Raw genomic sequence first — 22,242 nt, 5'->3', positions numbered from 1 at the left:
ACGGTAGTTAGGATCAACAAATGGTTACAAGAGGGGGGGGGGGGGGAGAAAAGAGGTGTAGGAATTCATTTGTGACAAACCTGTTTGAGGAAGAGGGGTCCCAGTCTGTCGGGGTCCTCTAAACATTTCTCTAACTCGCCGAGGAAGAAGCTGAGCAGAGAGAGATGAAAGTGAGCAGGTAGCACAACAATCTGTCATGTTCTTCTTATTGTGCTCCTTACTCTTTGTGCCAGTCAAAGATTTGATGGATGTTGCCAAATACCATTTTGTCTTTGCCCTTCATGTCATCAGGGACGCCCTCCTCCTTCATCCTGCTCATGTAACCCTGAGCGCACAAACACAATCTTCTTAACTCTCAGGAGCTCACAAAGTCCTATCTGCACGGAGGCCTGGGCCGATAACACAACAATATATTGACTGCACATTATTGTCAACATTATTTTATAATTAACCACTGATGAAATTATAATCCATAATAATGCAAGTATACTCTTTCCACTGCAATAAACTTGTATTGATTGTAACAGCGTAAATGTAATGTTAACTTTTAAATATCCAACTTTAATAAACAAATAAAAAATATATGTCAGCAAAAAATGGCCCTTGATTAAAAACCACAAAATAGGTTCTGTATCTGTAAAAGAGGGGATGGGGCACCCTCAAATATACACACCTGAAGCAATAAATAAAACGGTAATTACTATTATCGCGGTACTGTTGAATGTGCTCAAAAAGTACACACACTCAAATATTCACCAAGTTGTATTTATTTTTCAAATACCTCAAATAAAACACAAAACTCTTTCTTGGCAGAGGAAACATGAAATATTGTTCTTGCTTCTTAAGAGCTATATTTGTATTTGTGTGTTTCAATATGTTTCTCTTATTCCATTTTCATTTATAAATGTTTTACAACTTTTTTTTAATAAATGCAAATTGGGTGATCACTTTGTTTCACTTTCGGTTTATGTGACAGAGGGAGTTCACTTCCTGTTAAACATCTCCGTCTGTTTCAACTTTGACACTGTGAAGTTTATAGCCATCACTTTGTGCAACGACAGCACAGCCTTTATGTTCAATGTGAATACTGTATGTTTACAGTCATGTGTTTATACAACTTTAGATGTTTCTTAAGATGTTAATGTTTCATGTTAGCATTTAAAGTAGCTAGCAAGCTAACGCTAGTCGGTCTATAATCCTATCACCTATTATGGAGGCTGGCAAACTTCTTATTTGTAGTTATTGTTCTATAGCAGGGGTCACCAACACGGTGCCCGCGGGCACCAGGTAGCCCGTAAGGACCAGATGAGTAGCCCGCTGGCCTGTTCTAAAAATAGCTCAAATAGCAGCACTTACCAGTGAGCTGCCTCTATTTTTTAAATTTTATTTATTTACTAGCAAGCTGGTCTCGCTTTGCCCGACATTTTAATTCTAAGAGAGACAAAACTCAAATAGAATTTGAAAATCCAAGAAAACATTTTAAAGACTTGGTCTTCACTTGTTTAAATAAATTCATTATTTTTTTTACTTTGCTTCTTATAACTTTCAGAAAGACAATTTTAGAGAAAAAATACAACCTTAAAAATGATTTTAGGATTTTTAAACACATATACCTTTTTACCTTTTAAATTCCTTCCTCTTCTTTCCTGACAATTTAAATCAATGTTCAAGTAAAAAAAATGTTTTTATTGTAAAGAATAATAAATACATTTTAATTTAATTCTTCATTTTAGCTTCTGTTTTTTCGACGAAGAATATTTGTGAAATATTTCTTCAAACTTATTATGATTAAAATTCAAAAAAATTATTCTGGCAAATCTGTAGAATCAAATTTAAATCTTATTTCAAAGTCTTTTGAATTTCTTTTAAAAATTTTGTTCTGGAAAATCTAGAAGAAATAATGATTTGTCTTTGTTAGAAATATAGCTTGGTCCAATTTGTTATATATTCTAACAAAGTGCAGATTGGATTTTAACCTATTTAAAACATGTCATCAAAATTCTAAAATTAATGTTAATCAGGAAAAATTACTAATGATGTTCCATAAATTCTTTTTTAAAGTTTTTCTCTTCTTGAATTTTGAATTTTAAAGAGTCGAAATTGAAGATAAACTGTTTCAAAATTTAATTGTAATTTTTTTCGTGTTTTCTTCTCTTTTAAATCGTTCAATTAAGTGTAAATATCATTAATTATTAATAATAACATAGAGTTAAAGGTAAATTGAGCAAATTGGCTATTTCTGGCAATTTATTTAAGTGTGTATCAAACTGGTAGCCCTTCGCATTAATCACTACCCAAGAAGTAGCTCTTGCTTTCAAAAAGGTTGGTGACCCCTGCTCTATAGAATATGAAAGGTGGCGTAGCGTTGTGATGCAAAGTCCAGACTTCAAAAATGGTATAAGTTTGTAAATGGTGTAAGTAGGTGAAATAAAAGCAGATGTATTATTAATCATGTCCAGCAGGATTTGGTCATTTATACGTGCTGTCGGTGCAGGAAGGCAGCAGCAATGGCACGACATCACCTTTCTATTAGTGGAAAGCACTTTGTCATCAACCCTCAAAGTATTAGCAGCAGTTTGGTTGCAGAGGAAGCCAACACTGCCATCTAATGCTCAAATGTCTTTGAAATTCCTACAAATGCCTGACTCATTATTTGTTGTTTGCATAATTATTACCTGTAACTGCCTCAGGTGTCTACTGGCATTGTCAGTAAATAAATATTTGACTACATTTGTTGTTAACTTTATATGTGCAATTTTGAATTACAGTCATGCCTCGCCACTTAATGCTTTAAACTTTGAAGCTTCACTATCACATTATCTTATTTTATTTTTAAACAAATCTTACATATTTTGGTTTAAATGGAAGTTTTATTTCAGGGGTGTCCCGATTGCATGTAAATACAATCCTACTTGTGCAGAGCTGCACAGCCAGTTAACATCTAAATGTCCTCCAATAAGCACACCATTTCTTGTTTCAGTCAAGTCATTTACAAAACAAAACATGCTAGGCTACCAGCAGCTACACAACAGCTAAGCAAGCAGTAGCACACAAGTGAGACATACGTAATAATCACTGAACGATGTAAAACCGCACATTTGTCAATATAAACAAGTATCAGATAATTATAGTTGCATATTACTTACACATACAAAGACTTCAGTAATTAACGTGTCCGCATCATTCTACTTACAGCAGCATGAGCTTAATTTGATGAATTCTTGTGGCCACTGGGTGTCACCTAACATTCCACGCTACAAAAGGTGCTGATTTTGCATCGGACTCCAGGCTTAAACATTGGTATCGTATCTGAAGTTAAAAAGTTGTATCATATTTGCATCTTATTTAGGTCAAATATGTTTTACAGTACAGCATGTCTTATTTTCTATCATTATGTTGTGGCGATCAAAACAGATATTCACCAACAGTACTTCCATTTCCAGGTTAAAGGGGTACGTCTGTTTCCATGCCGATGTAGCCTTGGTTTACATACCTGTTATTCATGGGGAGTAAAACTTTGCTTGGACTGCTGCCTCATCAATAACACATCTCCACATTGGTGAGTTTTTGAGGGGAGGGATGTTCAACTTGTGGCGGTCAATGCCCTTTCTCTCTGGCCCTTGACGAAGGCGGTCTTTGTGCTATTAGAGGTTTGTGGCCCCAAACTAAGCCACCACCTATGGGAGCTTAGTCTGGGATAGACTTTTTTTTTTTTTACACTCATCCTCCTCCCTCTGCCTTTCCATCTTCCCACCTTTCATTGGGGGGGGGCACCCTAGTGGCAACCCATCAGCATTCCTGTTCCGTGGACCCTGTAGGATGTCTGCTCTTGACCTATTTAAGTCCAATGACAATAAAGTGCTACTAACGACACGGCTAATGGAAAAGAAGTCAGAACCGTATTTCAAAGAACGTAAAGAGGTTTTTATTCTGTACTTAAAGTATGAAAATATTCCATTTATAAATAAGAATTCTACTTTGCAAAAAATAATTTACTATGGTCAATCTTGGAACCAATTAGACGCGATGAACGGGTGATGACTGTCCATATTTTATGTTTGCATTAGAACTGGTCACAAAGGTTCGTTACAAGTTTTTGCATTACACTTTTTGCAGTGAAAAATACATTTACCCAAATCCTATTTTAGTGTAATTGTAGGCCCAATGTGTTGTGAATACCCAATAAGCAAACAAGTGTACATTCCCACATGGGAGGCTGTGATGTAACAAACATCGTGGAACCAAGGCAGGCAAGATAATCACTTTTCAAGTGAAAAGGTCAAAAACAGCTGGAAGTTAAGAAATGGGCGTGGCTCCACACTCACCTCCACCACCTGGCCCAGGTCTTTGACATAATCTCTCTCCGTCTCCAGCAGTTCTAGCAGAATGCAACTTTAATGGGAAGAAAAGATTATTAATGGACAATGAAATGGTTGAAGTCAAAGTACAGAGGCTTACTGTCTCTTCTTGAGGATGCTCGCTCGCCGCTCGTCCATCTCCTCCATGGGGGAGGATGAGGAGAGCAGGGAGTTGTCTGAAGGGTTGAAGGAGGGGGAGCTACTGTCGCCTTGTTCCACTGACAGCGAGCTGGGACGGTCCTCCAGAGCCTGAGAGAGGTACACTTCCATCTTTTACATTCAAAGTCAAGTAGAGAATGACGTCCCCATGTTCTTTTCCTACCATCTTGCTTTTGACCAGTTCCTCGATGGCGCTCACCAGCTCGGCAGCACTGGGCGTCTCTGAACTGGACGGGCGGACTGACAGACGAGAGGAGTTCTGTAGATGGACAGCAAACCAACATGAGCTCCACTCGCGTACTCAGCACATTGTCTACTTTAGGGCCTGTGTCCACTGTGCTACTAACGTGCATATTGACAATTGGGAAGAAAAGGATCCATACTTATCATTTTGTAAACCGGCTGAGACCAACCCATGCACAAGAATTGATAGAGTTATCTCTCAGGAGTCCACAACCTCGTATTCATTCGCTGCCGCACTCTGTTTCCACCAAGTCTTTCAATCAGGGGTGTCCAAAGTGCGGCCCGCAGCTCATTTTTTAGCGCCCAGCAAAAAAAATAATCTTACAAAAAAACTTGAAAAAGTGGAATAAAAGAGCAAACTGGTGTAATGTAAAGAGAACGTGTTGCAATAATGGCACTAATAACACAAATGTGCCATGTAGGCACTTTTTTTACTTTAAAACTGTCTTCGCTCAAAACATCATAACAAGTTGATCTAGAAATAAAGTTAAAGTACTCATGATGTGTGGCAAAATTATTCTCTGCATTTGACCCATCACCCTTGATCACCCCCTGGGAGGTGAGGGGAGCAGTGAGCAGCAGCGGTGGCCACGCCCGGGAATCATTTTTGGTGATTTAACCCCCAATTCCAAGTAATGGGGAAGTAATGGGTCCCATTTTTATAGTCTTTGGTATGACTCGGCCGGGGTTTGAACTCATGTAAGCGTTGGAAGTAAAAATAAATATATATTGATATATAACTTCTTTTTAACACTTTGGTTCTCCTGACCTTTAGTGTGATCTTTTTTTAAACTGTCATTTCTTTAAAAATCATACTGAACCAAAAGCAATGTTGTTATGAATTATTTTCTATTCAAGGCACCAACTGCTTCACATGAAACATTCCACTTAAAAATGTTTTGGGGGGGGGAAATATTACGTATTTTGTGATGTTATAAAGAGGGTTTGAACAAAAAGAGTATAAAACATGAAAATAATTCAAAGCTAATGTCAAGTAATAGATCTGAAGTTGATCTATACATATACTTCATGGCTGGATCTCACGGGAGTGTTAATCGTTTTGCACTGTAGTCTGCTGAAAATGATGGAAAGTGCAACTCTACATTGCAACTGATGGTGTGGTCAAAGTTAGAATTGCCAAAAAAACCATTTTAAGATATTCAACATTCTCCTGCCACTTGCCGGCGAAAGAGGATAGTGCACGCCCTAAATTCGTCACGTTTCCTGTGTCAAGTAACTCATGACGAATGGGGCCATATAAATCCCGTAAGTTTTGAAGGTAAAAAAAATAAATAAATATATATATATATATATATATATATATATATATATATATATATATATATATATATATATATATATATATATATATATATATATAAGGGATGTCGGCCGATAAATGCGTTAAAATGTAATATCGGAAATTATCGGTATTTTAAAAAATATCTTTATTGGTTTTTTTTAGGTTTTTTTTATTAAATCAACATAAAAAACACAAGATACACTTACAATTAGTGCACCAACCCAACCCCCCCCCCCCCCCCATTTCTTTCTGTTATCAATATTCTGGTTCCTACATTATATATCAATATATATCAATACAGTCTGCAAGGGATACAGTCCGTAAGCACACATGATTGTGCGTGCTGCTGCTCCACTAATAGTACTAACCTTTAACAGTTAATTTTACTCATTTTCATTAATTACTAGATTCTATGTAACTGTTTTTATATTGTTTTACTTTCTTTTTTATTCAAGAAAATGTTTTTAATTTAGTTATCTTATTTTATTATTTTTAAAAAAAAAGTACCTTATACAATATATGTTGTATTGGTTTTGAAAAAGAAAAAGATAAAGTTGGGCCCAGCATGTTTTCATTTGTTAGCGTGTGATCCTCAGTGGAAACATTTTGTACAGCTCTGCTTTAAACGGAGTAATCAGTCAATTAAAAGAGATTTATAATAAATGGTGTTGGCCGTCGTTGTGTCCTCATGTTTTTGTAAGCACTTCCGGTGCAAAAAGGCACTCGCTTTGAAAGTGAAGGTAAGCAGTCCTACTGGGGCCAAAAGCTCGCCATCAACTGATCAGAGCAACCAGAGACAAAAGGGGAAAGGTAAGCCAACAATGCCATCACCCGGCCAATATTTAACTTTGTGGCTTGCTGAAATATTACCACTAAATGTTGTCATCTTACTCTTGAGTTTAGTCACATTGAATAATTAAATCGAACCTACTTACAGTTTACAGCCTTATCAATATGATATGAAAGCATGTGTTAATTACAAAGATTAATATCAAGACTTAGGTCAGGCAGATTCAATCAATCAATGTTTATTTATATAGCCCTAAATCACAAGTGTCTCAAAGGGCTGCACAAGCCACAACCACATCCTCGGTACAGAGCCCACAAAATAAATACTAAATCAAATATGCTACAAAAGGAGGGAATCATAAAAAACGATGACAAATAAGTTTCTATATAATTACACATTGACAACATAAATACATTCTAACTAAATTAATAGTATATATTTCTTGAATAAACTGGCAATAAAATTAACATGCAAATGAAAATACAGCTTCACCACTTTGTCACTTCTCTCTGACTCCAGATTTCTTCTGCTTGTTTGACACTGTCAATACTGCCACACATGGTGGAAAAGTGCATTGCAACTGAGTCCTAAAAGTGCAGTTCCCCTTTAAAGGCCTACTGAAATGATTTTTTTAAATTTAAACGGGAATAGCAGATCCATTCTATGTGTCATACTTGATCATTTGGCGATATTGACATATTTTTGCTGAAAGGATTTAGTAGAGAACATCGACGATAAAGTTTGCAACTTTTGCTCGCTGATAAAAAAAAGCCTTGCCTGTAGCGGAAGTAGCGTGACGTCACAGGAGCTAGTATTCCTCAATTCCCCGTTGTTTACAATGGAGCGAGAGAGATTCGGACCGAGAAAGTGATGATTACCCCATTAATTTGAGCGAGGATGAAAGATTCGTAGATGAGGAACGTTACAGTGAAGGACTAGAGTGCAGTGCAGGACGTATCTTTTTTCGCTCTGACCGTAACTTAGGTACAAGCTGGCTCATTGGATTCCACACTCTCTCCTTTTTTTATTGTGGATCACGGATTTGTATTTTAAACCACCTGGGATACTATATCCTCTTGAAAATGAGAGTCGAGAACGCGAAATGGACATTCAGTGCCAATAAAAATGGCTGAAGGTGTATAACCGCTAAATGCTAACCTGGACTCCAGGTGACAAAGCGTGTTATTAGTACATACATTTACACTTTTTTCTTTACATTAGGTTTTCATGCAAATGATTTTTCTTGTTAAATTGTATTTTTTGGAAAGTGCAGTGCACCAATTGAAAAACAAGCTCCAGGGCTGCACGTTGGACGCCAAAGTAGAGGAGATTTCTTTGCACAAGACACCTTTTAGATGAATTGGTGAACACAGGCCCTTGAAGTTTCCCTTATTGCCACCATCCATGTTTCAAAGTCATTTTTGTTTTAAATGGAATGCACATTTGAATGGCTAACGGTCATGGTATGAACCTGAGCTCGTTGTTTGTTTGGGTGAGGCGAGCAATTGTCGTATGCGGCTAATGTGATGCGTCAAAAACAACAGTTGAAGGTTGAAAAGAAGGTGAAAGGAAATGCTCAGTAAAAGTTACAAACGTGAGGCTAAAAGCAAAAAGAAAAAGAGGAAAGATGTGACGTGTGTTGAAGTGATGAGAAGTACTTCAAATGGAAAAAGGGGAATGGATGTAATATCACAAATATATTCCAGTAGACTCTCACCCTTGCTCTGCTGGCTTTTCTGGGCGAGCCTTTGTGCTCTTGTGGCCTCGCCAGCCAATTACTCGCATGGGTCATGAGATTAAACGCACAGAGGGTAAAAAGGGGATGAGAACGGGAGGGAGTGGTGATGGCAACATGGGGGACATTTTGCTTTTTTGGGTGGGGGGCGTTCTCACCTCGGTGTTGGGGGGTTTATTTGGGCTTCACGGACTACTAGGGGCCGCTCAGACTTTAGGACATGCAGAAAAAGCCGTAGTAATATTCAAGAGAGCTTTGTGGCACTTTGGCACAAATAAGGCTTTGACAGTTGGAAAAAAAAACATGAAGTGGAATAAAAAAATTAAAAAAAAGATGGATTGCAGGGAAATTGAGAAAATTTGATTGCTTAGAAAAAAAATAAGAAATCCAAAGAAATATAAAAGTCTGTTACGTCAGAAAAAAGGAGGGATTTGCTTCTGTCATTTGATCGTTAAATAAAGGAAGAAGGATCAATTCAAGCTGAAGAGACGGGAGGCGGTAAAAAGGAGAAGTGAGGGGAGGAAGATGGGGCACTTCAGATGGACAGGTATGGAAACTGAGACAAAGCAAAGACAGGACATAAATCAAGATAATGCTACATTATGGCAAACAATACAACCAGGAAACAAAACAAAAAGAGAAACAGAAATTAGTGTCAGAAGAAAAGTCTCTGCTGCCTAAAACTTCTCAAGAGAGAAAAGAACAGGAAGATTCAGACTAAAAACCTGGTAAATCAAAAAATGAGGAGCAATGATGTGTAATTCAAGACTTTCTCCTTTCTTCACCTTATCGTCCTGGGAGTCGGCCTGCAGCAGGCTGTGCTGCTGGATGGCCATTGGCGGAGGCAGGGGGACGGCATCGGGACCCTCCTCGCCCTCCTCCTCGCCGCAGCTCTGCATGCCCGAAGAACTGGACTTGGACAAGGTGCCGCTCGACAGCCCCTCATTGCGGACCCTCTGCAACACAGCAGAACAACAGTTGGAGTCCCAGGCGCAGCAGAATGTGGCTTTGTGTCTCCAACCTCCTCCACGGTCTCGTCCTGTGGCGTGGCGGCGCTGTCGTCCGAGTCCTTCTGGGACCCCATGGTCATCTCGCCGCTCTTCCTCACCTCGCGGCTCTTCTTGTGCTTGTGGGCCAGCTTCTTCACGTGGCCGTCTGCCTTACCGCTGCTGAGCCGGCGGACTGGGCTAGTGAGCCACTTTCGTAAGGTATTGCCTGCAGAAACATTCGCACAGCAATTACAATGCAATGGCCGTTTATTACCGTATTGTCCGGACGATAAGGCGCTACTTTTTCCCTACGCTTTGTACCCTGCGGCTTACAATTCTTCGCAAACGTGCATTACGTTTTGTATTGAACAGAACATTTTCAAATAAGCCAGCAAAGGCACGTTATTGTTTGTGCTGTGGTGCCATCTTTTGGACGAGTTTGCTCACTGCAGGTGCTGCCGGATGAAAATGTACTTCCTGTTTCTGCTTTAAACCGGAAGTAAAACTGTCCATAGCGTTTCTGCTCAAAGGGATTCTTCATCACTCCAAGCAACATTTGTAAGTTTTACAATTTAACTAGCAGTAAAACAATTGGTACTTACTAAAGCGTCCCTTGTGTAATGTCTGTAGGAGTGTATTCGTGCATGTTTGTACATGCTATCCTAATGTCATCAAGCTTGCATCATTAGCAAGCTAACACGTTTACGAGTGTCTGTGTTATTAACTTACAATGGCATTCTGTTTCTATTGTTTCTGTTTCCTAAATTCACCAAAACGTCATCGTGGAGTTATTGAGTCAGTTTAGCTGATTGGAGAGCTAGCTTGTGGGTCCATGACATGACTTCTGTTTTGTTTGATCAGCTGTTTTACTGCCATGTGACAGGCACCATTTGGAAACACTTAAGGTATGTAAATGAACATTTACAAAGTCTTTCGTACCGGTATATATCTATGGCTTATGGTCCAGTGCAGCTAAAATATGTAAAAATATTTATTTCTTATAAAATTGGGTGGATGTGGCTTGAATACTATAGCCCGGACTTTACAGTATTCTCGCAGTATTGTTGACTGCTCATAATGCAGTTATACACACACTGAAATCTTTTGACCGGGTTTTATTTTTTAAATTTTTTAAATATAATTAAAATAAATTGACACGCAATATACTTTCTTGGCAGAAGAAACATTAAATATTGTTCTGGATTCTGAAGAGTAATATTTTTATTTGAGTGATTTTTTTCCCATATTTAATTTGTAAAAATTTTAGAATGTTTTTTTTATTGATGAAAGCAAATTAAATGTTTTATATTTGCCTAACGTCCAGTTTCTGTGACGTCACGCAAGTTCACTTTTTGTTGTAGACAGCTTGGTGTTGGGTAATAAACAAAAACCTCTGTGTCTAACGAGAGCACAGCTTGTCAGTTTAATGTGCACGATTCAATGTCTTAGTTGCTCCGACAGTACTGCTTTTATATAAGTTTAGATTGGAGTGTGTCATTTCTTCATGTGGAAAGACGTTAATGTGTCTTGCAATAATGTTAGCATTTAAGCCAGTTAGCACAAGTCGGTCTGTGAGTTAAACAATGAGGTTTTTTTCATCATTTTAAAACGGTAATTCAAAGTAATTTGACCACAGTTATCATTGATACTGTTTATCATTACATAGGGCAGTCAAAGCTAACGCGATAACGAGTTAATGCTGATTTCCCTTCATGGCACTTTTTGGATGGGCGATTAACGTACCTACACCCTAAATGTGTTTTTTATTTTGTCATTTATACTGTGTTTGTTTTTAAAGTGAGCCCGTGTCAGAATTGATCAGCATGTGGGAGAAAATATGTTGTCCAGTCCCATGTTGATAGTATTAAAAAACGAGAACATTATTTGTCTAAGGTACACTTATTTAAGATTTTTAACAAAAAGTCTCTTCATCTTAATTCATTGCGATTAAGTTAACTACAAATGAAATGCGATTAATAGCGGTTAATTATTTCAAACTTGTGACAGCCCTAGTATTTACTTTGTCTTAGATTTCAAAGTCTCTACCTGGTCGTTTTGGTCCTGGTGAAGCATGGGAGCCCATTCCATGACCAGGCTGAAGAGTGGCAGAAGACCCCGGCATGATGGCGTCATTGCTGCACACTGACAGAGTGTCTGGAATAGAAATCCACTTGTTGGTCATCCACACACACTATTAGGTACACACAGGTGGCAAATATTCTGCTCAGTTTGCACACACTTATTGCCGTAACAAGGAAGGTACCCTTGTGGAAAACACTATCAGTTGTGCCAGTTTGCTGCGTGCTTTGAATGGAGAAAAAGTAGCACCATTTAGTGGACAAATATAACAAAACAATGAAAGCCAAATTGAAATGTTCAGATCATGTGTCAAATTCAAAGCCCGGGACCTGATCTGGCCCGCCACATCGTTTTATATGGCCCACGAAAACCTGGAAATGATGTGCGTCAATAAAGCAATTGATCTCTCCTAATAAACATACTCGTTATTTCCATTTTGATTGAAATATTGCATGCATCGCATCATTTCAATTCTTTTCAACTTGAGAATCATCTAACCATGCAAAAATGATGGAAACAAAGTGGTGTCCAAAGTGCGGCGTGCAGCTCAAGCATGCTTTTGGATAATAAACAGTAAGAAAAAATATATATACATATCATTTGTGATGTATGAGTAAAAAGCTGAACATTCGATAGTAATAACTCAGTGGTGTCCAAACTTTTTCCTCTAAGAGTCGCATACTGAAAAGTCAAAGTATGTGGGGGACATCTTGAAATGGTTTTATTTTGTGAAAACAAAACAAACCCCGACATTATATGCATACATATATATATATATATATATAAAGACAAAAAATAGGGTCAGCATTGTGTTATAAGTGACAAAGTGTACTATTATAATATTATAAATCAAAATCTCCGCTTTTTTTAAACCTCTTTAAAAAAAAAAATCTTACTGTTGTTTTTTACCCATGTAATAATAATAGTAAACTTTGCCCCCATAACACAAAGCTGACACTAAGTTTTGTTTTTGAATATATAGGTAATGTCTGTTTTAGAAAATAAAAGCATATCAAAATGACCCCTGCTAAATTTGACTTTTTAGTATGTGGCCCTTGGTGAAAAAGTTTGGACACCCCTGTATTAACATATAATCCAAACATATTTTGCTTGTTCTTCTGACTTCAAAAGCAAGAATTGTGTATGTAAAAAAATAATAATAGGGAAATGTGTAATAATGTGATGAGGACATTCATACTGATTCACTGTAAAAAGTGGCCCTCGGAGAGCAGCCAGAACTCCCATGTGGCCCTCAATGACAACAAGTTTGACAGCTGTGGTTTAGATAGGTTGAAAAATGGCATGTTAGAAGCTTTTCAATGACACCATTTTGCTCCTTAGTTCCAGTGTTGCTTTGTCATTTTAGGTACAAAAATGTTTGTAAAACAAATACTCGTTATTCATTACAAATTGTGCGTCTTACCTTTGTGGTTGAAGATCCCCTCCATCTCCATGGAGGAGCGGGAGTGCGCGATGCAGAGCATGGAGCAAAGCACCAAGCCCTCCTGGGCGGGGGAGCGGTCGGTGGTCCTCACCAGGCACCAGTCGGGCTTGTCGTGGCAGCGCTCCAGAACCTCAACGGTCTGGCCGCGGCGCACCGTCAGCTCGTTGCTGTTGCTCGCCATGAAGTCGTGGATCACCACCGTCAGCTCGCAGCCGCCGGAGAGCTGCGTGGTGGAGAGCAGGAAGCGGGTGAGTGACAGAACAATAATAATAATAATAATAATGAATTACATTTGTAACACACTTTACATTTGTTCAAATCTCAAAGTAGAATATATAGAATATAAATACACATTTTTAATAGAAATAAAAACATGATAAACACTAGATAAAACAGAAACATAGATAACAATGGAAATGACAACATGAAAGCACTGGATAAAACAGATAGGCCAGCAGTCAAGAAGGCAGAGAAATGAGATAAAAGCTTTGCTAAAAAGGTGGCTTTTTAGTCCCTTCTCAAAACGGTGGACCGACTGTGGTGCTCTAAGAGTGATGGTGATGGGAGGTGGTGTTACCTTGTCACTGTCCAGTGTGTTCTGGGAGGTGCGAGAGGCTAGCGAGATGGTGTCTGGTTGGCTGCTGCCTTCGCCTTGACTGTCAAGATCCTCTCCGTCCCTGGAACACAAGCAGGTTATTTCCACTCAACACGGCCTGGTTCTGGGGGACAAAGTTACCTGCGGCCCTTGTGGTGCTTGGCTGTGCTGGCTTTGGGAATATGAATGGGCTCCTTGAGCGCCCCCCTCAGGTGGATGGTGCGCTCCTGGATCACCTCCCTGATGTGCTTAATCCAGTCCTGCTTGTTCTCAATGTTGGACGCCTGGGATGAAAGTCAAAGCTTAATATTTGCAAACTCTAATCTGGAATAATGATTTCACTTTGTGCTTCCCACAAGTCTGAATGAACAAACTGGGCACCTCTTTTTGACTGGGAGAACATTTCCCCCCCACAGCAGTTCCAGTACTTTATAAGATTCTTTTTAAGAATTATACTGAATAAACAAAACATAGTATTCAGTCATTTTTACTTTTGCTTTATGCAAAATTACATAACGCATCACTTTATAACAGGTGTTATATTCTTATTACTTAATACAGTATATAGGACAAAAAAGGCCCAATTCAATTCACCTGAAAGTGTCCAATCATTGTTGCGGCTGTAAGTAACCTCCTGATTATTTTTTGCAAGTATCTTGTGGGGTTAATTCAAGGCTGTATTTGCAGTGTGACGAGTGATCAGCATCCATCATGCGTGCTCCATTCGCCGTAGCATTGTGTACAATCAGCAGTATTCATGCCAACTCATCAGTTTGCTCCTTACAGCATTGCTCTGTTGCTGCTGTGTTGTCCAATAAAGGACCACGTGGTCAAAGAAAGCTAGGTTTTCACTACAAAACAGTACCAAAGTCAAATAAATAGTCCTAAATAAAAAGTTTTCACTTTATATAGTCCACAGGTATCAAACTCTGAAAAATGTGTTGTCAATAAAATACCTGTCTTTTCTTACTACCGTAATTTCCGGACTATAAGCCGCACCTGACTATAAGCCGCACCAGCTACATTTAGGGGAAAATACAGATTTCTCCATATATAAGCCGCACCCGACTATAAGCCGCAGGGTTTAGATGTGTAATTAGCGTAGTATATAGGGGTTCCTGCTACCACGGAGGGGATTGTCGGGACAGAGATGACTGTTTGGGAACGCAAAGCGTCCCATTTATTAACAATAAATCTTTCAATCATTCAATCAAACTTTCACATCTTTGACATGGCGAACAGCATTCGTGCAGAGTACAAATAATACAACGGTGCAAAGTAATACAAAGTGCTCGCCTGTACGTTATCAAAATAACCAGCCTACCGGTATATGAAAAGTCAGTCTTTAATCATTGTGTCATCATCTTCCTCCTGCGTACTAAAACCACTGAAATCCTCTTTGTCGGTGTCGGAGAAAAACAGATCGTAAATAAGCCGCACCCTTGTATAAGCTGCAGGGACCAGAACGAGGGGAAAAAGTAGCGGCTTATAGTCCGGAAATTACGGTAAATGTATTCGTCTTTTCCATTTTGACAGAAGAAAATGCATGTACTGCATATCTTTTAAAATACTGTTTCTAAAAATGCAGCAAGTATCACATTATCACACATTTCAAGCAAGTTATCCATTAAATTGTAAATATGACAGTAGTTTTTACAGTACAAAAAAAATGGCAGCTCAGTCGCCAATTTGATCGTAGAAAACAATAAAAATAATATATATATATTTATATACATACATCCTTTATATAGTACCGTAACATTGATCCACTGTAAAAACAATAGATTTTACCATTAAAAAGTGGTAGTGTTTTTTAGGCTGTAAATACCAACGGTAAAATTCTGGCAACTGATCTGCCAGTTTGTTTTTTTACCGTAAAATCCATTGTTTTTTTTAGTGTACGTAAAAAACACAAAAAGGCAATTAATAGTTAAATATTTCATTAGATACAAAAAAAGTATCGCAATTGTGCAATCATTTGAGGCAAATCCATGTACCGTAATTTCCGGATTATAAGCCGCTACTTTTTCCTCTCGTTCTGGTCACTGCGGCTTATACAACGGTGCGGCTTATATACGGCCTGTTCTTCTCCGACACTGACGAAGAGGATTTCGGTGGTTTTAGTACGCAGGAGGAAGACGATGACACAATGATTAAAGACTGACTTTTCATATACCGGTAGGCTGGTTATTTTGATAACGTACAGGCGAGCACTTTGTATTACTTTGCAGCGTTGTATTATTTGTACTCTGCACGAATGCTGTTCGCCATGTCAAAGATGTGAAAGTTTGATTGAATGATTGAAAGATTTATAGTTAATAAATGGGACGCTTTGCGTTCCCAAACATTCATCTCTGTCCCGACAATCCCCTCCGTGGTAGCAGGAACCCCTATATACTACGCTAATTACACATCAAAACCCTGCGGCTTATAGTCGGGTGCGGCTTATATATGGAGCAATCTGTATTTTCCCCTAAATTTAGCTGGTGCGGCTTATAGTCAGGTGCGGCTTATAGTCCGGAAATTACGGTACATTTATATTCATTATATCAGTGTTAGCCATAACTGCAGTGTGGCCCTCAATGAAAACACTCCAGATCTAATCTATGAGAGTATTTACTGTATTAAGCAGCTTTTAGTGACAGAGTGAAAACCCACTTGAGAAGAGCTTTTGACTTTCAGACTTGTGAGAAACCACCGAGGGCTGTGTTGTTGGACTTTATGTACTCACCATCGCTCCATGTTTGGATCCCTGACTTAGCTTTGAATTTGAAATATGAGATAGACAATTTCACTGGTTTGTTTGTAGAAGAGGTACAGGACATTTTCTAGGCATGGACTGGCATGATAAAAACGCACACAACACCAATTATCTGCCTGGACAGAGTAGCCCAATTATGGGCGTGTGATGGACGGAACATGTGTAGTTAGTGATGAGACACATTTTGCTTACAGCGCACATAACACAGGACCGCTTGTTAGCCGTTAGCTGAGCAATTAGCATGTATTATTCAGTCGACGCGGTGCTGGGCTCTTCCAGATGCTGACACAAAACTTGGCCACTTAGTAAACAGGAAGGAGGAGGTTTAAGAGTACGTAGGTCAAATTGTTAAAAAGTTAGGTGAGCAAATAACTGGAGATCGACCGATTATCAGCCGGGTAGATATTTGGCATTTTGACGTATATCAACTACAACTGCAGTACATCAGGAGATACAATTATATACAAATATAATACCAGTATGTATGAGAAAAGTTCTTTTGTTCTTCTCTTCCTCATGCAATGTTGGTCGCTTGTACACAGTAAATCTCTTCTGCTTAGCTTTCAAAACTTCCAAAACACTTTTTGTCCCTCTTACCGGTTCTGTTTTGTTTGTTTTTACCTCTGCAACAATCAAGCCTGCGTCCGTGGCACTCGGAGTGTGGCCAGTTTCATGTTCCGTCATTAAATCAAATAAGGCGACAGAGACGGATGGACATCAAGACAACAGAAAAGATATCGCTGCCAAACTTTGTGTAATTCAAAGTTCAGAAAAAGAAGCAGCGTACTCAGACTTCCTGTGACATCCAGGAAGAAATGATGCCTAGAAGCTACATGGAAGAGGCTACAATCTATTTCAATGTTGGCAATATTTCAGAGGAAACCTTTCAATGTAAAATTGTATCAAATTGAAAAAATGGCAACTTGTTGTGATTTTTTTTTTTTACACATTTTCAGGACATTTCCCATATTTTGAAATGCAAATGTTGATGGTCCTCTTAAACACACGTAATAAATAAAGGTGTTTGTGATGTTTTTTGCTGCTAAATTAACCACAACATGAAACATTATGTCCCTACTGGTCTGACGTTTCCTAAATAATGTTAAAAAACAACTTTAAAGCCTTGTCCAGCTGTTTACTGACGTATACTGTACATGTTTAAGTAACTTTTACTGTAAATGAATATGGGCTCCAAAAATCGGCTTTCGGCCTGCTTGACTACTGATAATCGGTATCGACCCTGAAAAAACCATATTGGTGGATCGCTATAAACAAGGACATGCAGCCATGATGGTAAACAAGTGTTGGTGGAAGCTTGTCATCCCACAGAGAGACTTGAGAGGGAAAACACAGTCCCAGATATACAGACAAGCCCAAATGTGTGCAGGTGCTAAGAAAGCAGAGGTGTGGATGTTGACTGGCCCACTAGAAGCAGCTCATGCAACCAAAGCAGACATTATAGAGTGACAGAAAGTGATATGGAGAGAAAACCTGGGCTTGACTGATGTAGGGTTTCAACACACTACTCAGTATTCATCAGTGACTGCTTTTTTGTTCATCTACTAAAGGCTTGCGTGTATGAAGACACGTGCAAACTTAAAAGCCTCCGCAAAACTGATCTATTAAGCTCATGTGTAGAGGATTATTTCTCACCCTCTACAGCGTTTACCTGTTTGTCACCTTTTTTGTAAGGGGCGCCGGAAGTTGGCAGAGCCGTCTGCGATCCTGTTCTGTCTCCCTGCAATGTTTGATCCTGTTCTGTCTCCCTGTAATGTTTGATCCTGTTCTGTCTCCCTGTAATGTTTGATCCTGTTCTGTCTCCCTGTAATGTTTGATCCTGTTCTGTGTCCCTGTAATGTTTGATCCTGTTCTGTCTCCCTGTAATGTTTGATCCTGTTCTGTCTCCCTGTAATGTTTGATCCTGTTCTGTCTCCCTGTAATGTTTGTCTGCTCTTGAATGGGATTGTGCTGAAAATCTTAATTTCCCCTCGGGGATTATTAAAATATTTCTGATTCTGTCTCTCAATTGAGCAAAGTAGCGAGCACAATCCAGTTAAGGCGTCTGTCTTCATGACTATGCTAATTATTAGGAAAGGCCACACTAGCAAATATAATCATTGAGCACTCGCAATGAAAGTCTTTTGCGTCTTCATTTAGCACGTACAATATATGCGCGAAAACTGGCACAGTTATGCACAAAAAGCTGCGCCGCTGTCAGAAGGACAGACAATGGAGGGACAATCTTCTGTGCTCATGTTGACCATTGACATATTTCTGTCAAAAATACAAATATTAGACACATCTGTCCAGCAGTTCTATCTTTGAAAACAATGCAGGCGTTTTTTTTATTTTTTAAATGCCGGTCATTTTTTGTATAGGAAATATATTAACGCCTCTCCTGGATGAAAAAAACTTACTGCATAATTATGGGGTGCATAATTGGTGTTCTTGGCATTATTGCACCAAAAACAACGGTTGTTTTACTAGATCATCTGCAATACACGATATCATATATTAGTCCAATATTAGCAAAAAAATGATACCGACTTGCATGTAAAATATCTGATATAAGCACTTAAGATACAAGTAGTCCTGCAACGTGTGCAAAGCTACACAGATAGTTAACATCTAAATGTCCTCCAATAAGCACACAATTTATTCTATTTTACTAAATCATTTACAAAAAGGTAAACATGCTAGGCTACTAGCAGCTACACAACATAGCGCACAAGTTAGACATACGTAATAATCATTGAAAAGTATTGCGGTGTAAAACAGCACATTTGTCAATTTAAACAATAGGCCTTGGCGATATATACATTTTATTGATATATTACAGTTTTTTTGCAAACGATTTAAAAATGCGAAATATCGATTTTCCCCCCCTCTTGCTCCAGCATACTTTTTGCCCCTCAGCAGCTTCCGTAGATTGTGCCGTCCCATTACTAATGCCAACGCCAACAAGAGCGAGACGTTTGTTCCCAGGAAAAGAAAAGTGTTGCGGCAACAAGTGACTGCAAAGTTTGTTTTTAAAAAGGCATCAGAACAACAAGGTTGTTCCAGCATCTGAAACTGAAGCCTCCAGCCCAGCGTGGCAAATACAATTCTTTACGATGCTAACACGTTTAGGAGTGTCTGTGTTAGTATTATTAACTTACAATGGCACTATTTTTGTATTGTTTCAGTTTCATTTTGGTTAAAAATGGGTTATACAAGTATAACCCATTTTTCATTTTGTATTGTTTCAGTAAATTGACCCAAACGTCACCGTGGAGTTATTGAGTCTGTTTAGCTGATTGAAGAGCTAGCTTGCGCAGCTAGTGGATCCATGACCATGACTTCTGTTTTGTTTGATCAGCCGTTTTACTGCCGTGTTACACACACCGTTTGGAAACAATTCAGGTATGTCAATAAACATTTAATAAATAACTAACTTCACAACATATATATCTGCAGCTAACGTAAGGGAAAACATGTTTTCCTTCTAAAATTGGTGCGCTTCATAGTCGGAAAAAATATGGTAATTTCACTTGATCAAACTTTTTCCAACATGCCACACTACAAAGTATGACTCGTGCCGATATCGTATCTGATTAATATCAATACCAACCAATACTCAAGGCTCCAACATCGGCATCGTATCGGAAGTGAAAAGGTTGTAATGAGACACCCCTAAATAGTACATGTAATTTTATAGTTTGCACACGCTATTTAGGATTCAGTAGATCAGGCCCTTAGATAATCCTACAGAGCTTTTCAACCCGTATCAGTCGAACCTTCAAGGTTTTCTCAGGAAAAGAGGAGTGAAGTAGTAAAATTACCTTAAGCACGATCTTGTTGTCTGAGGTGGGGGTGCGTCCCACCCATAGAGCAAACTTGCATGGGTCTCCCTCGACATGTTCCGTCACCCCTAACTCTGAGGTCTACACAGAGCGAGGGCTAATAATCAGTACATGTAAGAAAATATTGTCAGGGGGTATTAAGCTGCACTCACAAAGAGTTTGCTCTTGTAGATATATTTGCTCCTGCCGTTGGAGTCCTTCACCTCCTTGCTAAAGACCAGAGACATCTCAAAGAGGAAGAGGTGGCGCTCTCGGCCTTTGCGGATAAGCGTCTTAGGATCCCACACCTGGAAGGAGTCCTGGAGGATCAGCTCCCCTTGAGACTCGATGTTTTCATCAAAACCTGGAGAGAACGTAGACAAATGAAGACCCGAAGAGAGAACGGAAGATCTTCTTCTGAGTCACCTTCCAGCATGGAGAGGTGCATGGCGTCGTTGGCTTTTTTGGGTACGCTGAGCATCACCTCTAGGCCGTCCTTGATCTCACCTTTGCCTTCTTCACAGCACGTCAGCAGCTCCTAAAATAACATCCAAAAAATAAACAGCATTAAAAAAGGTCACCTCAACACTGAGATTTCTTACCTTTAGCAGGAGCTGATATTTAGTGATTCTCTGCACGGGCTTAATCAGGTAGGACGAGATGGAGTTGGCCAGGCGGTGCCTCTGCTGAATTTCCTGTTCATTCCCCCAGACAGTTAGATTATTGAATACAAAGTTACATCATGTAGTTTCATTTCCTTACATCAAAATAGTTCCCAGCATGCTCCAGGATGAGCTGAGTGGAGTCGGGCTTGTTCTTGCAGTAATTCACGTACATCTGGAACTTATCAGCCTGGAAAGAACAAACCAAAGATTTGTTTTTAATATTCTGAGGATAAGAGATCAGTATTGAGTTATTGAGACAGTGATAAATACCCATGTTACAAAGCAATGGCCGACATCCTCTGGCAGCTGTTCGTATTTCTCCAGCTCTTTGAGGAAGATGCTATGAAGGAGAGGACATTTGAAAGAAGTTTAAAAAAGGTGTACAATCTTGATATAACCTCCTGAGAGCCAGCGCCCTCTGCAGTGGACATTTCTTTTTGGTCTATTTCTAAAGAAATAGAAAAAAAATAGAAAATGTCTAATTCAGGGCAGTTTTTTCCAAAAATTGCTGCATGTTTTGAGGCTTTTTTATTTTATTTTTTAAATAGCATTTAATCGACCTGTGACTTTCTGAAGTTGTAATCAATATTTTCAGTGTTTCTTGTAACATTAGTCTCAAAAAGCACAGGATTTCAACAGCAATTGGAAAACTAATACCTTATTGATATTTAACTTATTTTCTACATCGCAGACTTAAAAGTACAGACTCATAACTCATTGTCAAATTACTGTACTCATAACTAATATTAGTTATTATTTATAATTACAGACAAACACCTGCTCTGTTGTCCTCAAGTACGCTTTAAAAGTGTTTGTCCATCTTGTACATTAATTTGTGTTCCAATAATTTTTACCCCGGCACGTTAAGAGAATTTGTCAACTGTTGAGAGTGATATATAGGGATCATTTTTGTTGTTCAATGATAGACGACAAGAAATTATTATCAAACTTCAACATCTCTAACATGTAAATGCTGCCTCTTTGCTTGGTCAGCATTGCAAATTAAAATATGTTCTTAATTTTCTTACCCTGAATAAATTAATATGCTGAAAAGGTTCATTTAGCCTACTAATGTGTATTTATAAATGGTTGATTTATATAGGCTAGTAAGGCAAAGTTTTGTACCTGACAAGTTTCGACTATCTTGCTTCTGCAGCCTTCATCAGGTGTCACGTGATGTTAGCGTGACGTCATCTGTGACGTGTTATATGGATTGTTCCATCCTACCTGAAGTGGTGGGATGGCGGTGTCCCCTGGTGTGTGCCGGGGGTAGGGCGGGGCGCCCCCTGTCGTCTGGATG

At 38.8% G+C, this 22,242-nt stretch overlaps 1 protein-coding gene across 4 annotated transcripts in view; it reads right to left on the bottom strand.

Moving 5' to 3' along the window:
- LOC133636310 (triple functional domain protein-like) overlaps window positions 1-22,242 on the bottom strand; it is a 144,913-nt gene that overhangs the window by 28,132 nt on the left and 94,539 nt on the right. For 2 of the 4 annotated variants that reach the window (XM_062030179.1, XM_062030181.1), the window contains exons 30-47: window positions 21,213-21,282; window positions 21,040-21,129; window positions 20,880-20,972; window positions 20,704-20,815; window positions 20,451-20,641; window positions 20,278-20,379; window positions 16,427-16,456; window positions 13,837-13,979; window positions 13,678-13,777; window positions 13,080-13,323; window positions 11,624-11,731; window positions 9,610-9,803; window positions 9,374-9,544; window positions 4,681-4,776; window positions 4,459-4,607; window positions 4,326-4,392; window positions 222-325; window positions 81-150 (exon numbers count right to left, since the gene is read on the bottom strand). In XM_062030179.1, coding sequence (XP_061886163.1) covers window positions 81-150; window positions 222-325; window positions 4,326-4,392; window positions 4,459-4,607; window positions 4,681-4,776; window positions 9,374-9,544; window positions 9,610-9,803; window positions 11,624-11,731; window positions 13,080-13,323; window positions 13,678-13,777; window positions 13,837-13,979; window positions 16,427-16,456; window positions 20,278-20,379; window positions 20,451-20,641; window positions 20,704-20,815; window positions 20,880-20,972; window positions 21,040-21,129; window positions 21,213-21,282 — 2,134 coding nt within the window. The remainder of the gene's footprint in view (window positions 1-80; window positions 151-221; window positions 326-4,325; window positions 4,393-4,458; window positions 4,608-4,680; window positions 4,777-9,373; window positions 9,545-9,609; window positions 9,804-11,623; window positions 11,732-13,079; window positions 13,324-13,677; window positions 13,778-13,836; window positions 13,980-16,426; window positions 16,457-20,277; window positions 20,380-20,450; window positions 20,642-20,703; window positions 20,816-20,879; window positions 20,973-21,039; window positions 21,130-21,212; window positions 21,283-22,242) is intronic. The other 2 variants (XM_062030183.1, XM_062030182.1) reach the window with 1 other exon arrangement.

Source organism: Entelurus aequoreus, linkage group LG20, assembly GCF_033978785.1.
Source record: "Entelurus aequoreus isolate RoL-2023_Sb linkage group LG20, RoL_Eaeq_v1.1, whole genome shotgun sequence".
NCBI lineage: Eukaryota > Metazoa > Chordata > Actinopteri > Syngnathiformes > Syngnathidae > Entelurus > Entelurus aequoreus.
This window is presented reverse-complemented; position numbering and strand designations above follow the sequence as displayed.